This window comes from Trametes versicolor (assembly GCF_000271585.1).
Source record: "Trametes versicolor FP-101664 SS1 unplaced genomic scaffold TRAVEscaffold_9, whole genome shotgun sequence".
Classification (NCBI taxonomy): Eukaryota; Fungi; Basidiomycota; class Agaricomycetes; order Polyporales; family Polyporaceae; genus Trametes; species Trametes versicolor.
The window spans coordinates 909623-925081 of record NW_007360329.1 but is presented as its reverse complement, the minus strand read 5'-3'; the positions used below and the strand labels follow the sequence as shown (position 1 = coordinate 925081).

At 58.5% G+C, this 15459-nt stretch overlaps 7 protein-coding genes across 7 annotated transcripts; 5 read left to right on the top strand and 2 right to left on the bottom strand.

Moving 5' to 3' along the window:
* Positions 1-390: 390 nt before the first annotated feature.
* On the top strand, positions 391-1468 carry TRAVEDRAFT_50214 (uncharacterized protein; the record flags this gene model as incomplete). The annotated part of the gene is made up of 3 exons (XM_008042904.1): positions 391-662; positions 719-1085; positions 1139-1468. 3 exons carry the CDS (start codon positions 391-393, stop codon positions 1466-1468), a joined length of 969 nt encoding a protein of 322 aa, XP_008041095.1.
* A 546-nt stretch (positions 1469-2014) lies between these two features.
* On the bottom strand, positions 2015-2593 carry TRAVEDRAFT_30471 (uncharacterized protein). The gene is made up of 4 exons (XM_008042767.1): positions 2497-2593; positions 2373-2432; positions 2237-2310; positions 2015-2180 (listed from the first exon to the last, which is right to left on the bottom strand). The coding sequence occupies exons 1-4, from the start codon at positions 2546-2548 to the stop codon at positions 2142-2144; spliced, it is 225 nt and encodes a 74-aa protein (XP_008040958.1). The 5' UTR covers positions 2549-2593; the 3' UTR covers positions 2015-2141.
* An 854-nt stretch (positions 2594-3447) lies between these two features.
* On the top strand, positions 3448-4093 carry TRAVEDRAFT_50212 (uncharacterized protein; the record flags this gene model as incomplete). The annotated part of the gene is made up of 4 exons (XM_008042903.1): positions 3448-3459; positions 3522-3690; positions 3746-4002; positions 4067-4093. 4 exons carry the CDS (start codon positions 3448-3450, stop codon positions 4091-4093), a joined length of 465 nt encoding a protein of 154 aa, XP_008041094.1.
* A 357-nt stretch (positions 4094-4450) lies between these two features.
* On the top strand, positions 4451-6899 carry TRAVEDRAFT_171583 (glycerol-3-phosphate-1-acyltransferase; the record flags this gene model as incomplete). The annotated part of the gene is made up of 9 exons (XM_008043223.1): positions 4451-4572; positions 4672-4715; positions 4783-5195; positions 5256-5266; positions 5321-5476; positions 5536-5628; positions 5687-6288; positions 6347-6359; positions 6412-6899. 9 exons carry the CDS (start codon positions 4451-4453, stop codon positions 6752-6754), a joined length of 1797 nt encoding a protein of 598 aa, XP_008041414.1. The 3' UTR covers positions 6755-6899.
* Positions 6900-7176: 277 nt separating this feature from the next.
* On the top strand, positions 7177-10057 carry TRAVEDRAFT_30469 (Mo25-like protein). The gene is made up of 8 exons (XM_008042766.1): positions 7177-7524; positions 7574-7631; positions 7691-8003; positions 8055-8187; positions 8248-8457; positions 8515-8620; positions 8685-8698; positions 8773-10057. The coding sequence occupies exons 1-8, from the start codon at positions 7414-7416 to the stop codon at positions 8812-8814; spliced, it is 987 nt and encodes a 328-aa protein (XP_008040957.1). The 5' UTR covers positions 7177-7413; the 3' UTR covers positions 8815-10057.
* A 64-nt stretch (positions 10058-10121) lies between these two features.
* On the bottom strand, positions 10122-10680 carry TRAVEDRAFT_30468 (uncharacterized protein; the record flags this gene model as incomplete). The annotated part of the gene is made up of 1 exon (XM_008042765.1): positions 10122-10680. A coding segment is annotated over exon 1 (374 nt), but the record flags the coding sequence as incomplete, so codon positions are not given.
* Positions 10681-13848: 3168 nt separating this feature from the next.
* On the top strand, positions 13849-14119 carry TRAVEDRAFT_98419 (uncharacterized protein; the record flags this gene model as incomplete). The annotated part of the gene is made up of 2 exons (XM_008043222.1): positions 13849-13952; positions 14020-14119. Coding segments are annotated over 2 exons (204 nt in total), but the record flags the coding sequence as incomplete, so codon positions are not given.
* Positions 14120-15459: the final 1340 nt, after the last annotated feature.

The following is a 15459-nucleotide window of genomic DNA, read 5'->3' as shown; positions in this document are numbered from 1 at the left end:
TATGAAGCTTCGCGGAGGACTGCACACACGCGTAGATGAGGGGAGGAAACAAGTGTGAGGTGAACCGTGAAGTTGCGGTGACTGCAGCAGCGGGGGAGGCTCAACATGAGGCTACTTTCCGCCACAACGTCACCCACGTGGCGCCCACGTTTCGGTCAAAGTCGATCGTTGCGGGCGCTTCTCCCTCAACACGGCCGCTCCGGTTCTCCCGGTGTCCGGTCCGGACAGAATCCCCGGAGGTGCGCCGCGCCACAGACGTCCTCTCGCCGAGTCTCCACCTTGGACTCTCTCCGTCTTCGGACTGACCTAAGTTCTACTCGTCCTCCACGCCCCTGTCGTGCACCCCATCTTGGCAGCAACACCACTAGTATCAGTCAGTCGACCCGCAGTATGGCTGAGACCTTCCTAGTCAGCGCTCGCCACTATCACCTCCCCACCGAACTACTGCGAGAAGTTGTTCATTACTACGCCCATATCATCTCCTGGCGTATCCCCGAGAGAGCGAGACAGAGCTACAAGCCGAACTGGACTGATTACCAACCCCTTACATTGGCCTCTAAAGTACTGCGCCAGCTATCTCTAGAGACTTGGTTTGAAGTCTACTACGCACAGTCGCCGGAAGACCTAGTGAACGCATGGCCAGAGTTTAGCACTTGGACCAGGTACGTTGTTATTACTGGCCCTGTTCCGCATACCACGACGCTAACACGAACTTCAGAGAACTGCACTGCGTAGAACTAGGCACGGACCTCCAGATCCGCCCCGTGCAGTGGACGCTCCAGGCGTTTCGCCGTCTGCGCAAGCTCCGCATTGACTTCGACCCGTCACAGTCGAACGCGATGCTCCTCATGCGCTTCGACCACCCGCGTCCCATCGCCTCTCACTTGCAAGAATTGGAGGTGCACGACGTCTCCTGGCCGTCCCCCATGGTTGTGCGCCTCGTCAGCGAGGCGTTTCCCGCGCTACGTGTGCTCAAGCTCATGCAGGACCTCGTGTGGTGCGGTCTCTGCAATACGTGTCGGTTTGCGACTTTCAAGGATCATCCCCCGCCTGAAATAATGTACGAGAAGACCGTCGGCCTTCCGGTAAGTGAGCCTGTATGTATCTCTAGTAGTGACGTTTGTTCATCGTTTCTCAGAGGTATTACGAGACCTACCTCATGTCACTCGCCCAACTGCATACCGTCCAGCTGACGGTCGCGTACGGTCTTGGGGGACTCGTGTCTCTCTCGAACAACGACGTCCTCTGGACGGGCGAATGCGACGACTGCATGGACATGATGTTCCCATCCTGGGACGGCTTCAAGGCGGAGTGGGTCGAGCAGAAGAAGACTATGGAGAGACCCCCGTCGCTCAAATGCGTCCGCTGGCGCTTCCGACACAAGAACGCGGTGGATGTCGCAGTCGACCTTGAAGAGATGGAGAGCCCTTCTGGGCAAGAAGAGGACGACGATGAGGATGATACGTAGCGCAGCCAGTGCGTCTGCGACAACACTGCACACAACAACATGGGTTCGCTACGTTTACTTCACAAAGCCCAATAGTTCATTAACCCGGCAGTTCGTCCAGACTCCAGACACAATACTCGCCATGCGCTTTGGAACCCATTCACGACTTTACCGTCTTGTCGCTCTGCTCTATACTAGAAGGTCGACATGCATCACGGACCGTATCCGGACTTCACTCGTCCTCCGCTGCTCGTCTGAAACACGCGTGCATGGCGAAGGAGCGATGTTGTGAGTTGACCGATGTATTGCTGGCGGTGCTTCCTCATGCTAATGCTGCGCTATTGACCGGTCTTTAGCATGCCATGCCATCCTTAGCATGCCATGCCTTCCTTAGCCATATTCACAGCACCGCCAAGGTCCCGTAATAGGATTCGTGCGTTCTCATGACCGGCCCCTCACCGGTCAAACGGGACGTGCGCCATTGGCTCGTAGTACCGGCACGCCCTCCGGACGGAAGTCAAGTCAATAACCCTCGGTCGCACTCGATCACGCCTCCGCTGGTCAAACACGATGTCATGATGGGGGCGTTCACACCGCTCCAAACGACGTATGTCATACAGCTCCGATGTTCCCTCGATATATTGTTATACAGGTGTGGTCGTACATTCAAGTTCCTGGTTACGCAGCAATACACTCAAACAGCCTTCGTGGTGTGCGCGGCATCGTGGGGAGGCTGCGCGATCGCGGAACATCAGCCCGCTGTAATACTCGGGAGGAGAAGACACGCACAGCAGAGGTGATGCCGAGGACGCGAGCGAGCGCGTTGAACTCGTCGGTGGTCGGCGTGGACGCGCCGGTGCAGACTACGATCCAGGTGCTCGCATCAGACAAGCGGGAACTCGGGGAGCAGAGGAGGGGTACGCACTGTCAATGACGTGCTGCTCGGGCTTGCCGATCTGCGAGGCGATCTGCGCGTAGGACAATCCTAGCGGCACCCCCAGGAGTCAGATTGCACGTCCACAACGGCCGCGAAACGGGCTACAACGCACCCTTCTTGTCCTTGGCGGCGGCGAGGGCAGCGCATTGCGGGTTGGGGGCCATGGTGTTCAGACGTTTAGAGAGGACTCGGGTAGGTGCTAAGCGAGATGGAGAATAGGCTCTGCGCCGTCCGCCGCTCTGTCCGCTTTATATAGGTGCTCCCATGGGAGCAGAGCCGTCCCAGTTGGGGCCGGGGCTCTGGAGGATCAGATGAGCGATTGTTATCGAGCATAATCTTATCCCAATCCAGCGGCGTAGGTCAACGGTGACAGGGAGTTGTCCGAGGCTGTCGTGGGTCGCATCATGCGGGAGAGAAGGCTTCTGGTGCTCAATGATGCACTGCAGGATTCCCAGGTCAGATACGGGGAGCGGGGTGCCCGTGCCCGGAGGTGATATATGTGTTGAGTGGGGTCGAGGAACGCGGAGCTGCGCAATTCATACGGGTTGAATGTGCACGTGGGGGGGGGGGAGTCGCGAATATATGGAGTGTTGTAAACATATATGTGGCAGCCTATCAGCGAGCCCGCATTTCCCTCTGAGAGGCACCCGCCCAGTGAGAGGACCGTGGCGGTCCGGCAGACACTCCTAACATCCACATATGTACTGCGGGACAGTTCTACTAGTGAGTTTGGAGTTTGTGACTTACGAGTTGCAATATTAAATGGTCCGTTATCTGGTATATATGGAGGCGTTGGTGAGCGGTGTGTATCTGCGAGTTTGAGAAGACAGCCCGGCATCAACGACCCTCAGGAAAGGGCAGAGCGCGGCGCGTCTGTGGCGTAAACTCATACGCGCGACGCGTTTGCCACGTGAAACACACCACGTGCGGGATTTGGCGCCCATTCCCAAGTGTCGAAATCTTCGTAGAGGTGGTCGTCCTCCTCCACACCGTCCTCAAGCACCCTCCCTCAAGACACCCGACGAGCTTATCATCATGGTGAGTGCTCCGTTGTGCCGTACAGATGCGCCAGAATGTGCATCGGGCAGCAAAACGCGACATTCGCAGATGGATGGCTTGACTGACGATCGGATGTAGCCCCCCAAGAAGGTCAAGGCGCCCAAGGAGGAGAACACCGTCTCTCTCGGCCCCCAGGTCGCGGAGGGCGAGCTCGTCTTCGGTGTCGCGCATATTTTTGCGTCGTTCAACGACACCTTCGTCCACGTTACCGATCTGTCCGGCAAGGAGACCATCTCCCGTGTCACCGGTGCGTCTGCTCAATTTTGGCGCTCTGAAGCAGCCGTTAAACTTGTGTGAAACAGGTGGCATGAAGGTCAAGGCCGATCGTGACGAGTCCTCTCCCTACGCTGCCATGTTGGCTGCTCAGGACGTCGCCACCCGCTGCCGCGAGGTTGGCATCACCGCCCTCCACATCAAGCTCCGTGCTACCGGTGGAACTGGTACCAAGACCCCCGGTCCCGGTGCCCAGTCCGCTCTCCGTGCGCTCGCCCGTGCTGGCATGCGCATCGGACGTATCGAGGATGTGACCCCCATCCCCACCGACTCTACCCGTCGCAAGGTCAGTAACATTGCATTGAATCAGTGGGGCGCAGAAATATCAAAACTGACCTATCCGCCAATAGGGTGGTCGCCGTGGTCGTCGTCTGTGATTTCATCACAGCGCACACAAAATATCATCTCCCGGATCGCTGCGTCTATGTACTGTTGCACATGGTAGTTGTCCGTATGGAATGATCAAGGTCGCTGCTCGACGCGCAACAGGTTCTTTGGCCTACGCAAAGACCTGCCCCGTGGTCGACGCCCATTCTCTGATATTTTGTTGGACTGCCTTGAGTGTGTTGCTATGCTGTATCAAATATGTTCTACCCCGAAGCCGGATGAGCGTGAGACTCCACATTAGTCGAACTGAGACCACTCCGCCGCCAGGTGGTGTTAGCGTTGCCTCGGATGGGACACGGCGAGGCTGCGCTTTCTCACCCTCTCTTCTGCTTGATTACTCACCTCCCATGACGGAACTGAAGCTTGTGTATCGTGGCCTGCGTCAGGTCTCTGACTGGGCTCTGCGCTTCTACTCAGAAATATACGTTGATGGGCAGGAGAATGTGCCGCTGGACGGTCCTCTCATTATGTGCGTTTCCGAGTTTCTGTCCTCTCCAGCTGCCGCCTTCGATGTGCAGACCACACATGGCCATGCTGTAGAACGCTAACCTTACGACGTTCGTTACAGCACGCCCTGTCATCATAATGAGCTTTTGGATATTGCTACCCTTTGTGAGTCGAGCGCCATCCTCGGCCTACCCCACATTCTGAACATGCTACCTGGGCGTCCTCCTCACAGCCGTAACCATCCCCCATGGCCGTCCAGTATGCTTCTGGGCGAAGTCGTCCATGTTCAAGAACCCGCTCGCGCGCGCCATCCTCCTCTCCTCCGGCAGCATCCCCGTCGCGCGCAACCCCAACAGCGCCCCGGCCGCGGCGGACTCGGAGCAGCCTGCACAACCGCAAACCTCCGTCCACGAGGCGCTCTTCCGCGGCACGTTCAAGGCGCTGGACAGGGAGGAGGTCATCGGGGTGTTCCCGGAGGGCACGAGCTACACGGAGCCGTGCATTGTGCAGGTGAAGGACGGGGCGGCCCGCGCGGCGCTGGAGTATGTCAAGTGGGCGAAGGAGACGAAGGGCGGGCAGGCGAAGAAGCTGCAGATCGTCCCTGTTGGGATTGTGTACACGGACAAGTCGCAGTATCAGAGCAGGGTGAGCACGTATTGCCTATTTCTCGTAGAACGCGTATGTTGACGGCCGGGACCTCGTTAGGTCTGCGTGAGGTAAGACTACGGACATTCAGACCAACCAACCTCGCTCACTGCATGCCATTGCAGATGGGGAAAGCCCATAGATGTGGAAGCGTTCGCGCAGGAAAAGCTTTCTGCGGACTCTGCGCTCTCTACTGAGCTGGACTCTCGCCCTCTCATCAAAGCTCTGAGCACGGAGATTGAGAAACGAATGCTCGACTTGACCATCAACGCTCCGGATTGGTGAGCGCCGGAATTCATATCTCGTGTTGGAAGCCATGAACCAATGTTCTCCCTCTCAGGGACACGCTTTACGCTATTGAAGCTGCTAGAGATATCTTATGGGACGACAAGGAGCGCCTTGACGCGTCACACTTCGTGTGGATGTCGCAGAAGTAAGCACACACAAAGCCCGCAACCTCGCAGCACTAACTCTACCTTCGTACATGACAGTCTGATCAGCCTCTTCACCGATCCGAACGCGGCGCCCTCCGTAACGAAGGCCAAGCAGTCTCTCCTCAAATACCACTCCCTCCTCTCCTACTCCAACATCTCCCACAGCTCCTTATGGGGCATCATCCTTGACCCCTCCGTCCACCCCACCCGCGCTGGTGCACTCGGCATCTTCGCGCGTCAAGTCCTCACCACCGTCCTGCACCCGCGCTTCATCCTGTTCCTCCCGACGTTCGTCCTGCACGCGCCAGCGTACGCGACCGGGCTGCTCGCCGACCGCCTCTTCCGCACGCGCGACTGGGAGGAGACGCGCGCACAGTTCAAGGCCATATTCGGCGGTGTCGCGGCAAGTGCGGCCTACGCGGGCGTCACCGCGTTCATCGTGCGGCGGTTGGTCGAAGGCTCGCCTGGGGTCTTGGGCTGCGTGAAGGCGCCGAGGTTCACGCTGCCTGCCTTCAGAGCGTTGTGGACGGTCGGACGGTGGTTCTTCGCTGGGGATATTGGGATATTGTCTGGCAAAGCTAGGGCTGCGTTGGGTGTTTTTGGTGTCTTTTACGCCACCAGCTTCCTCCTTTCTCGCTGGCACAACTATTGGGTTGGCTGTACGTATTCCAATATTTGCCATAGATTTGACACGTCCCTGATACATTTCGCTTGCAGCGAACTACAAGCAGTAAGCAGGAAGATATCTCTCTGTGTCAGGGGAGGCTGACCGAGTTTTATAGATCAAAGCGTCTTCTCACATCCTGGAAACTGGTCCTGGGGCTCTTCTCGCCCCACTCCAGCGATCTCACAGGCGAGAGGCTGGCGCCGTACACAGTGCCCTACATTCCGCGGCCTAACCCTTACATCAAGCGGCGCGACGGTGCAGAGACCGAGAGCGATAGAGCGCGTCTGCCGCACGCTCCGTCGGTGCCCCCGCGCAAGCTCATTCGGCCGCTACTCGACGCGCGGTCGGAGGCCACGCGTTCGCTGTGGTCCTTCCTCGTCGACTCGAAGTATCTGCGTGGGCTCGTGACCGCGCGTATGCGAGGCGAGGCGTGGATGCAAGTCGGACCGGCGAATTAGCATGTAGCACAGCATTGTTACCGACAACTCCTGGGATACCCTTGTTCCTGAGTACAGTCGACTCAGGACAGATCTTGCCGAGCAGAACTAGCTCTTCTTGGATGAGCAATAATACACGATCGAGATACTGTTCCACAAATTTACGCAGGAGAAACACTCTCATTTTGATCCATGACAAGTCGGATAGTCGAGCTGTGAGGTACTCATTACCAAGTCAGGCACCTTCATGAAGAGGGCCGAAAGAATGGCATCCGAGTCGACGAGGACGAGTCGTGGGTTGACGCCGACACAGACGCGCACTGCGGTTGGCCGAGCTCATACGGTCACGTGCTGCGATCGGTGGCGGGGCTAGCGGGACCGGCCCACTCGAGGTTAGCCATCGACGGCGACGACGACAGCCACCGCAACGACGGCCGTCTCCATCCCACACCTATCTCAGACCGCTCTCCTCGCCATCGCCCCCGCCGTGCGCCCCTTGGCAGATTAGTGGCCGCACTGCCCCAGCTATCAGGCTGACAGAACTCACACCCGCCATTCCTATTTGAACATTCTGCCAGTTCTGCCGTGACGTACTGATACCGCCCGCCGCTTCCCTTTTACGCGCACCCCTCCCTCCCACCGTCGTCCACCACGAATAGCGCACCCCGAGCTCTACCACGATGAACTTCTTCAAGACGAAGCCCCGCACTCCCCCAGATCTCGTCCGCGGCCTTCGGGACGCGCTCCCAAGGCTGGAAGCAGGACCGCCGGGCGGAGAGGTGCGAAGAAAGGCGAGTGCGGTCCAAATCCGACGATGCCCCGTATTGAACCCGCCAGCAGGCAAACGATGATGTGGGACGGAACTTGCAGCAGATCAAGGCGATCTTGTACGGGGATGGTGCGCATGATTGTGAAGGGTCCTCAGCGCGCGTGGCTGACCCGTGTTCAACTTCACAGACCCACTGCCGGAGTTGGTTGCGCAACTCGCGCAGGAGACCTACAACACCGACCTCCTACTCCACTTGATACAGAACATCCACAAGCTCGAGTTTGAGTCGCGAAAGGATGTGGTCCAGATATTCAACAACCTCCTTAGGCGACAGATTGGCTCCCGGTTCCCCACTGTGGAATATCTGTCGTCTAAGCCAGAGGTCTTGTTCGCCGCGTTCGATGGATATGGCAACGAGGAGATCGCGCTCAACACAGGCATGATACTCCGCGAGATGCTACGACACGAACCGCTTGCCAAGATTTTGCTATACTCCGAACAGTCAGTGGCACTCCCTACTATCACGTGTTTGCCCGTAACACCGTGCTGCAGGTTCTACAGGTTCCCCCATTACATTGAGAGCACGACGTTCGGCATCTCGTGTGATGCGTACACCAACCTCAAGGAGACCCTTACGCGACACAAGGCCATGGTTGCCGAATACCTCGACAAGAACTACGATCGGGTACGTCTCCTTTTCGCCTCGCACAGGCCCTGTGGGTGACACTTATTGCGACCCCCCCAGTTCTTCTCATCATTCACAACCCTCATACTTTCCAACAATTACGTCACCAAGCGGCAGTCACTGAAGCTCCTCGGAGAGATCCTGCTGGATCGTGCGAACTTCAACGTCATGACCCGTTACATCGCAAGCGAGGCGAATCTGAAGATGATGATGAACCTGCTTCGTGACAAGAGCAAGAACATCCAGTTCGAGGCGTTTCACGTGTTCAAGGTAGCCTTGCTTTCTACACTCCCGATGCGTGCGGTTTTTAACGTGATATCTCCGTAGGTCTTCGTTGCGAACCCCAAGAAGCCCCCACAGATCGAGGGCATTCTGCGACGTAACAAGGATAAGCTTTTGAAGTTCCTGAAAGACTTCCACAACGACAAGGAGGGTAAGCCGCCATTCCCGCCCCTGTGCCGCTAGCCATCGCTAATGAACCCTACCCGATCGCCCAGATGAGCAATTCATGGTGCGTCCCGCAAAGGGTTTATGCTTGTGCCGGTGAAGGTTGCTAACAGGCGCTTGCCGCTCTTATGTCTGCAGGACGAGAAGCAGTTCCTCATAGTGCAGATTCAAAGCCTGTGATGTAGGAGCTAGCATCCGATGCTTCCCATCCCCTGACACTCCTTGCCAGCGCAGCATCCCCTGATGCACGCCCTCCCATAGTACGCGCCTCCTCCTTTCCCTAGTCACCTGCGCCACTGCTGCTCATACCCACATTCCACCTCGTCACTCCGTCCCTGTGCAGTGTACCATCCTTCTTGCTCGTGTATCAACAGTAATGATCGTCCGTCGTCCCAGGCTCTCGATACTCTCCGCATCCCCAAGCCCCGGTGGTTGCCGTGTAGTCTCCGTCCCGTCCGCTCTCATCGCAATGAGCTCTCGCATCTCTCGCAGAACTATCCATGGACTCAGTAGCAGTATGTCATCTGTCCTGTTTTCGAAGCCGGTGTACATACTGCGGTGTTCCGTGTCTTACTACAGCATGGCCCGCTGCGCTGGTTCGCGCGCGTGCTGTCCAGACCCCATGTCCTCTTCCAAGCCTGAGCCCGAGCCTCCCTGGCACCGTCGTGCCGAGTGCTACCCTGCTAAGAACGTCCGACCCAGTGCCGCATCCCCCCATACGGGTGCCGTCCCTGGATCACACCCACAGCTGCGCGACTGAGCCCGCCGGAGTCGAGCAGTGGCAAAAGGAAGCGCGGTCATGTGCCCGCGTATGTCGTCGAGGGCCCCCGGGACCCGGGAGGGCGTGCCCGCGCCGTCCGATCTCACATGCAGCGTCATGCATTCGCGCCCCGCGCGGCCGCGCTCCCAGCAGCGGCCGCGGAAGCACAGAGATCCAGCCGTGCCCATTGAGTCTCGGTCCTCACGTGCGCGGTGCGCAGGGGGTATCGCCGAGGAGCTGCGCTGGTGCGGTGGGAGCGACCGCGCGCGTTCGCAGCCCGCGGCGCGACGTCGTTGGAGCGTTGCTGCGAACGCGTCGCTGGGCAGGGCCCGAGCTCCGAGTCCTCGAGCGGCGTGAGATGGCGGCTGGCAGTGGCACCGCGATGGTGCACCGTACCCTTGGGGGGCCATCGATCTTCCCGCCTGCGGGGCGGCCGAGGTCTCGAGGGCGACCTGCCGGATGCGCGCAGAAGGGGGGCTTTGTGCGAGCGTCGATCCGTTTTCATCAGGCGCGCACGCGCGATCGCGTCGTGTGCGTTCCCACTGCCCAGGTGCGCACACAAACGATCCGCACCGGGCAGAGAGGCAGGGGCAGACGAGCCGGCGAACCTTGGAAGCCGTGCGCTCCGGCACATCTCGCGCTCTTCGCCCTTCGATCTTCTGGCGCTGTGGGGCGTGTCGCGCAGAAGCAGCCACGCAGGGGCCGGCGCATTCATCGGGCAGCGGGGGGAGGCCTTGGGACGAGGGCCTGAACGCCGGAGGTCGCGCGCGCGGGCCGTGCGGGGGCGTATGGGGTTAGGCTCGGGGAATGAAGGCCTTCTCTTCTGACAGGCGAGGCCCTGGAATCTTCGCTAGAGTGGCACTGCTGGCCCTACCTAGTCTTCGCTCGGTAACGGGGTGTGCGGCGGCGACAGGGACGCTGAGAGGAGTGCCACTTGGCGATGTATTGCTGGGAGCTGTCGGCACGGCCGTTGCTGAGCGAGACGGAGTGGCACGGACTTGGGCTCTGGTGCAGTGCCGGTCCCTTTGTGCTGGCGGGTCCGTCAGACCGACCGCATGGCGATCTGCAAGGCGTGAAGGTAGTCCAGAACCTGCAGCTTGGCGCCGTGCCGTCGACGAGCTCACCGTCGGCCGGTCGAACCCGTAGCCTTGGGACGCGCAAAATTCGCTGCAGATGCAGCACTGTGAAGAGTACCGGCGCGGGGGCCAGTGCTTCTCGTGACCTGCAGAGGTCCGCTCGGACATCCTCGATCGAACCGTCCTGCGGTGTCTGAAAGGAAAAGAGGGCCCTGTAAAGGGGGGCATCACTGTCAGGGAGCCGTTCATGATCGAGGGAAGGTAGCCACCTCCACGCAGGAACCGCATTGGACGCTGGAATGTTGTGCGCGGGTGGCCGTGGTGTTATCGCAGTGCGCCAATTGCTGCCGCGGTGCTGGACGCTGTCTCGGCCTGCGCACCCCCCAGGGCCATAGACGACGCCGCGACACGCGGATAGCGCAGGAACCCAGGTCGGACCGCAGTACCGCTCCGACCAAGTGTCTTGGATAATGAATTCCGGAACGTCATCGATGCCCGTGGATGACGGCGAATAGGTCTCGAAGTCTTATCGGATCCAGGACGTCGAAGACATGATGGAGTGGCGAGCTACTTCTGCGGCTGGGAGCAGTGGCCGGCCATGGGGAATGAGATCTATCTTCGTCGGTGGTTTTGGGGGCGCAGTTTGGGTATGTTCACTCATTCAGCGGGTGTAACTCTGCACAAAATTAATAGGGCATCGAGTCGTGAGGTAGGCTTGCAACGTACAGGATGGGGGAGAAAGAAGGGGCGCTGTGTCGCTACAAACGTAGTCTATTTGGCATCTAGCGGGGTTCAAGGTGCAAAATGTGTCAGTACTCTGGTCAATGTGGGTGCTGTGAGCCGTGGAATGTTTATTGTTACGGTGAGCACACTGTACTCTTAAATGGATATTCATAAAATTGCGGGGCGTTGTCCGATATATGGTGCCCTGCGATGGAAGTTTGAGGTGTTCTAGGTGCTAATTACCAGCCCAAACTCGCCCATGACTCGGGGTAGATATTGAGTCTTGACCGAGTCGTTTTCCGCGATGCCAGCTGATCTTGTGGCACAGAGCAGCAATCCCTGTGTCTGTATCGCGCGTACCGTGCGCCAACATACGAGGCATAGAAGAGATGGACCACAGAGCCCATCGGAAATATTTGGCGGTCGAACGAACGAGCTCTGTTGTGCGAACAAAGCAGTATGTTTTCTCCGAGTCCGCCATGGACGATGGTGGTCAAGACGCAGAGTCGCCACAACGCCGCCACCAAGGACCCCCGCCTATGCTGCAAGAGGTCCGATAATAGTGCTGTACAAAATGACCTGTAAACAGGCCTTATGTCCGATAATCATGCGGTATATTGGGCCCTTATGGCTAGCTATGTCCGATAATATGTGCTGTATAATGGGCCTTAGGGCGCTGCAGGTCCGATCCGTTATGCTGACAAAAGAGGCAGCTGCCCGGCCGGCCTACCCGTATCTGCCGGCGGCTGTCGAGGAAGACTGAGCAGAATGGTACCCACTGGGCAGCACTGGGCTCGTATTTGGGGGTACGATCTCCATATGCTGGACAAAACGGTCCGTTGAGCTTGCTCCACGGTACGTCTACCCAGGAGACTAGACAAATCGAACCCTTATGCTGCACGAGGTCCGATCGTCATGCTGATAAAAACGACCGTCAAAATGGTATGTACCATTATCATGCTGTATATAATCCCGAAAAAGTATGCTGATAAATGTGGTCAAATTCGAGGGTTTTGCGATCGGACCTTTGGCGGCATAGGCGGGGGTCCTCGCCACCATCGTACGCTCAAATTTCTCCAGCGTGACGTCACGCCCACGTGGCTACTAATCTCACCGCCTCGGCGCCTATCTCTCTCTCGCACATCCTGCCGGCGGACGCGTCGATGCAGAGTCGCTGCAAATGCTCACTTCGCCAGAGAACAAGTTCGCGTAATTGAGAAGTAGCGGCTGGTGAGAGCTACGATTCGTTCCGTTCGTTCCTCGTACTCATTTCCGATGCCCTAGCAGCTTCGTTCCGTTCTGACGCATCTGGGATATGAAGTCTCTTGATAGACACGGGCGTGCCTCCCACACTCCGTCGCCCAACGCCCGAATACTCACCGGGCAGCTTCGAGTCTCTTGCGAGCCCTGCTTCCCTGGTGAGTGACCGGCTTCTGGGCCTGTCGCTCGCGGATATGATCCATAAAGTTCTGAACCCAGTACCTTACGCGCAGCGCGGTTACGACACCTGTGGAATGCCTTCCCTTCTCCCTTTTTCATAGCATCGCACGAACGTGCCCTCTTCTTTATAGACTCGGCCGCAAAGTCCTATGATCTTGGCCACACCCTTGAGGTAACAATGCCAACCACTCCTCGTCAGCTCCATCGCCATCTATGCGCCTTGGTCTTCATGCCTCTTCACCGTTGGTTGCTGTCCGAACCTCCGTTCTTTGGCCCACGAATACTTCTCGTGCACGTGCGTACTTCCGGCACCACTTTCCGACGCTCTCTCTGAAGTGAGGGGAAATCGCTACCGGGCCGACCACACGGTGACCCATGCGGGGAGTACTCGCTGCACTCTACGCATCATTCTGTCTTGCGGCGGAGGCAGAGTTCAATTGACCTTTTGGTGGTCACCCGGCCGGATATGCAGTTCCCTCCGAGGCCGAGCACATTAACGTTGCCTTTAACGCCCATAAGACGCGCCTGCGAGGGTAAAGGTACGTACAATCACTACCATCTACGAGCCACTGGCGACGGCAGCATTGAGTCGTCACGTCAATGATATCGTGCGCAACATCGCGACAACAGGTACGGTCATGATACAGCAGGGACATCTCGTCATCCGCTTGACTTTCACAGACATTTCACCTCCGGCGCACGCCGCAGCGCACGAGGCTCGCAAGCCCAAGGGACCTCGATCCGGGGGCCGATCAGCTGGCTCATGAACGCTCTCCACCGAGTCTTTTCTTGTTTCGGGGAACTCAAGAATCTGGATGGGCTCCTCCGGTGGTTCCTGTGAGCGAATAGCGCCTGGGAACAGCTGAGAACACTTTGATTCAAGGTCCGTCTCTTATCAATAGGACATTTCCCTCCACTGGATATTCCCGGTCTTGTTCGTCCCGATAGCGCCCCGGCCGTGCGGTAACGATTTCCCCAACACGGCTCGTCACCTTGATGTCCATTCGGAACGGATGCGACAGACACTCAAGGCCGATCGCCCGGCGCCTCGTGCTTAGCCCGTCGAGCATGTCCTTTCCGTCCAGCTTGTACATGGTCTAGCCGGCACGCGATGTTCGTTAGGCGACCGGTTCCTGCCACCTTATTATCCCAGTCCCGTCTCCTCCTCCGTCCTCTGCCTCCCGCGCCCGCGCTGGTCTCGTCCCGCCGTTGATCATGCTCGTCCTCCACCCCCACTCCCAGTGCGACGTATGTCTCGACAACTACACCACCTCCCGGGAGCCCTATTCCATCCCGTGTGGGCATGCTTTCTGTTGGGGGTTCGTCGCCTTTATTTTGTCTCTCCGAGCTTCGTCGCCATTGACGCCGCTCGTCTCTGTGTTGCAGATGTCTGCAGTCGTTAAAACGTCCCAACTGCCCCCTCTGTCGCAATCCCTTCCATGACTACGAGATGCGCAAGGTACACGTCGATAAGGCGACGCTGCCTCCCGCCACTCCTCAATCATACCCGCCCGATCTGGAATCCGCCGACCGCGCTCGTCAGTTCCAAACGCAGCTTACCCGCATGATCAGAGGGGGCGCAACAGCATCCGACCTGCGCGACGTGCAGTCGGAGCTCAAACCTTGGCTCAGCACCCAAGGGGCGGACGATGTGCGCGGATTCTTTGCTTCTTGAGCGTCGTCGCCGGTGGCTCATGTCCTACCAGCATGCAGATCTGCGGGCTACGTACACGCTGCTGTATCGGCTGCTAAAGGGCAAGCAGGAGCTTGCGGACGTCGAGCATCATTGCTCCGGCCTGAAAGCGCAGATTGAGGCTGAACGCCTGGTAGCGGCGGCCAAGTACGAAGAGCTCGAGAAGAGGTCCTTCGAAGAGCGAGAGCTCCTCCTGGAAGCGGAGAAGACTCTCAATGAGGAAAACGCTCGCCTCCGCGAGGAAGTCGAGGAGCTCAAATTGTAAGCGCTCTCTTCACGGCGGCGAGATAAGTGCTAATCCACCTCTTTCTACAGGAAGGTACGCAGAGGCACTTCTGTGGACCTGCCCTTCGGTCAAGCTAACAAGATTTCTTACAGTACGACGACTGTTCTGCCGAATGCAGCAGACTCTCCGACGAGCTGAAGGAGCTGAAGGGTAACCCTCTTCCTCCATTACCTCGCTCGATTGAAGCTCGTCACTTCTACCTCCACGACCTCAGCGGCACGAAGGGTGAACCAATCGCGATCCTGAAGGATAGCCCAGACTCTGCCAACGCGGTCAAGGTTCAGCTCATCGGCACCAAAGACAGTTTCTTCCAGCTGTCTCCTGTTCCTCATGCCATGCCCGATCTCCCTTCTGGGTTGATGACCTTCCAGCCGCTCACAGATGACATCGACGAAGCGGCGGACGACGACAGGAGTCTGACGAGCAGCCGCCTCTCCGCGCCTCGCGCAATCCCCATCCAGTCCAAGTCCCCGTCGTACCGCTCCCAGACACACCCGTCCGCGGACCCCGACGCGATGGCCATCTCCGTCCCGCGGAGCACCCTCGACGTGCACATGGCGAGTGTTTCCTCCTCGCCCAACGTCTCCACGATGCACTACTCCTCGCGGCCGGTAGAGTTCGTGTCGAATTCGGTCGGGCGTGTTCCGGAGAACGCGCTCGGCCTCCGCACCGCGGAGCCCGTCCGCATGTCGCCGACGACGATCAACCCAGAAGTCAGGGAGCAGCAGGAGCGTCGCGAGCGTCTTGCGCTGCTCAAGGAGGTGCTCAATGACCCGGCGCCGTCTCCGCGATCAAGCCTCTCGCGCAAGCCCACCCTTTCGGATGCAGGCTCCGACCGCTCACGCCC

What these genes read in the sequence shown, in the direction of transcription:
- TRAVEDRAFT_30471 (XM_008042767.1), bottom strand. Translation starts at nt 2,548, where the DNA reads ATGGCCCCCAACCCGCAATGCGCTGCCCTCGCCGCCGCCAAGGACAAG. An exon ending in CGCCGCCAAGGACAAGAAGG is followed by an intron (nt 2,433 to 2,496) that starts GTGCGTTGTAGC and finishes GGGTGCCGCTAG; the next exon opens with GATTGTCCTACGCGCAGATC. An exon ending in CGAGCAGCACGTCATTGACA is followed by an intron (nt 2,311 to 2,372) that starts GTGCGTACCCCT and finishes CCTGGATCGTAG; the next exon opens with TCTGCACCGGCGCGTCCACG.
- TRAVEDRAFT_30469 (XM_008042766.1), top strand. Translation starts at nt 7,414, where the DNA reads ATGAACTTCTTCAAGACGAAGCCCCGCACTCCCCCAGATCTCGTCCGC. An exon ending in GGCGATCTTGTACGGGGATG is followed by an intron (nt 7,632 to 7,690) that starts GTGCGCATGATT and finishes TCAACTTCACAG; the next exon opens with ACCCACTGCCGGAGTTGGTT. An exon ending in AGGCGTTTCACGTGTTCAAG is followed by an intron (nt 8,458 to 8,514) that starts GTAGCCTTGCTT and finishes ATATCTCCGTAG; the next exon opens with GTCTTCGTTGCGAACCCCAA.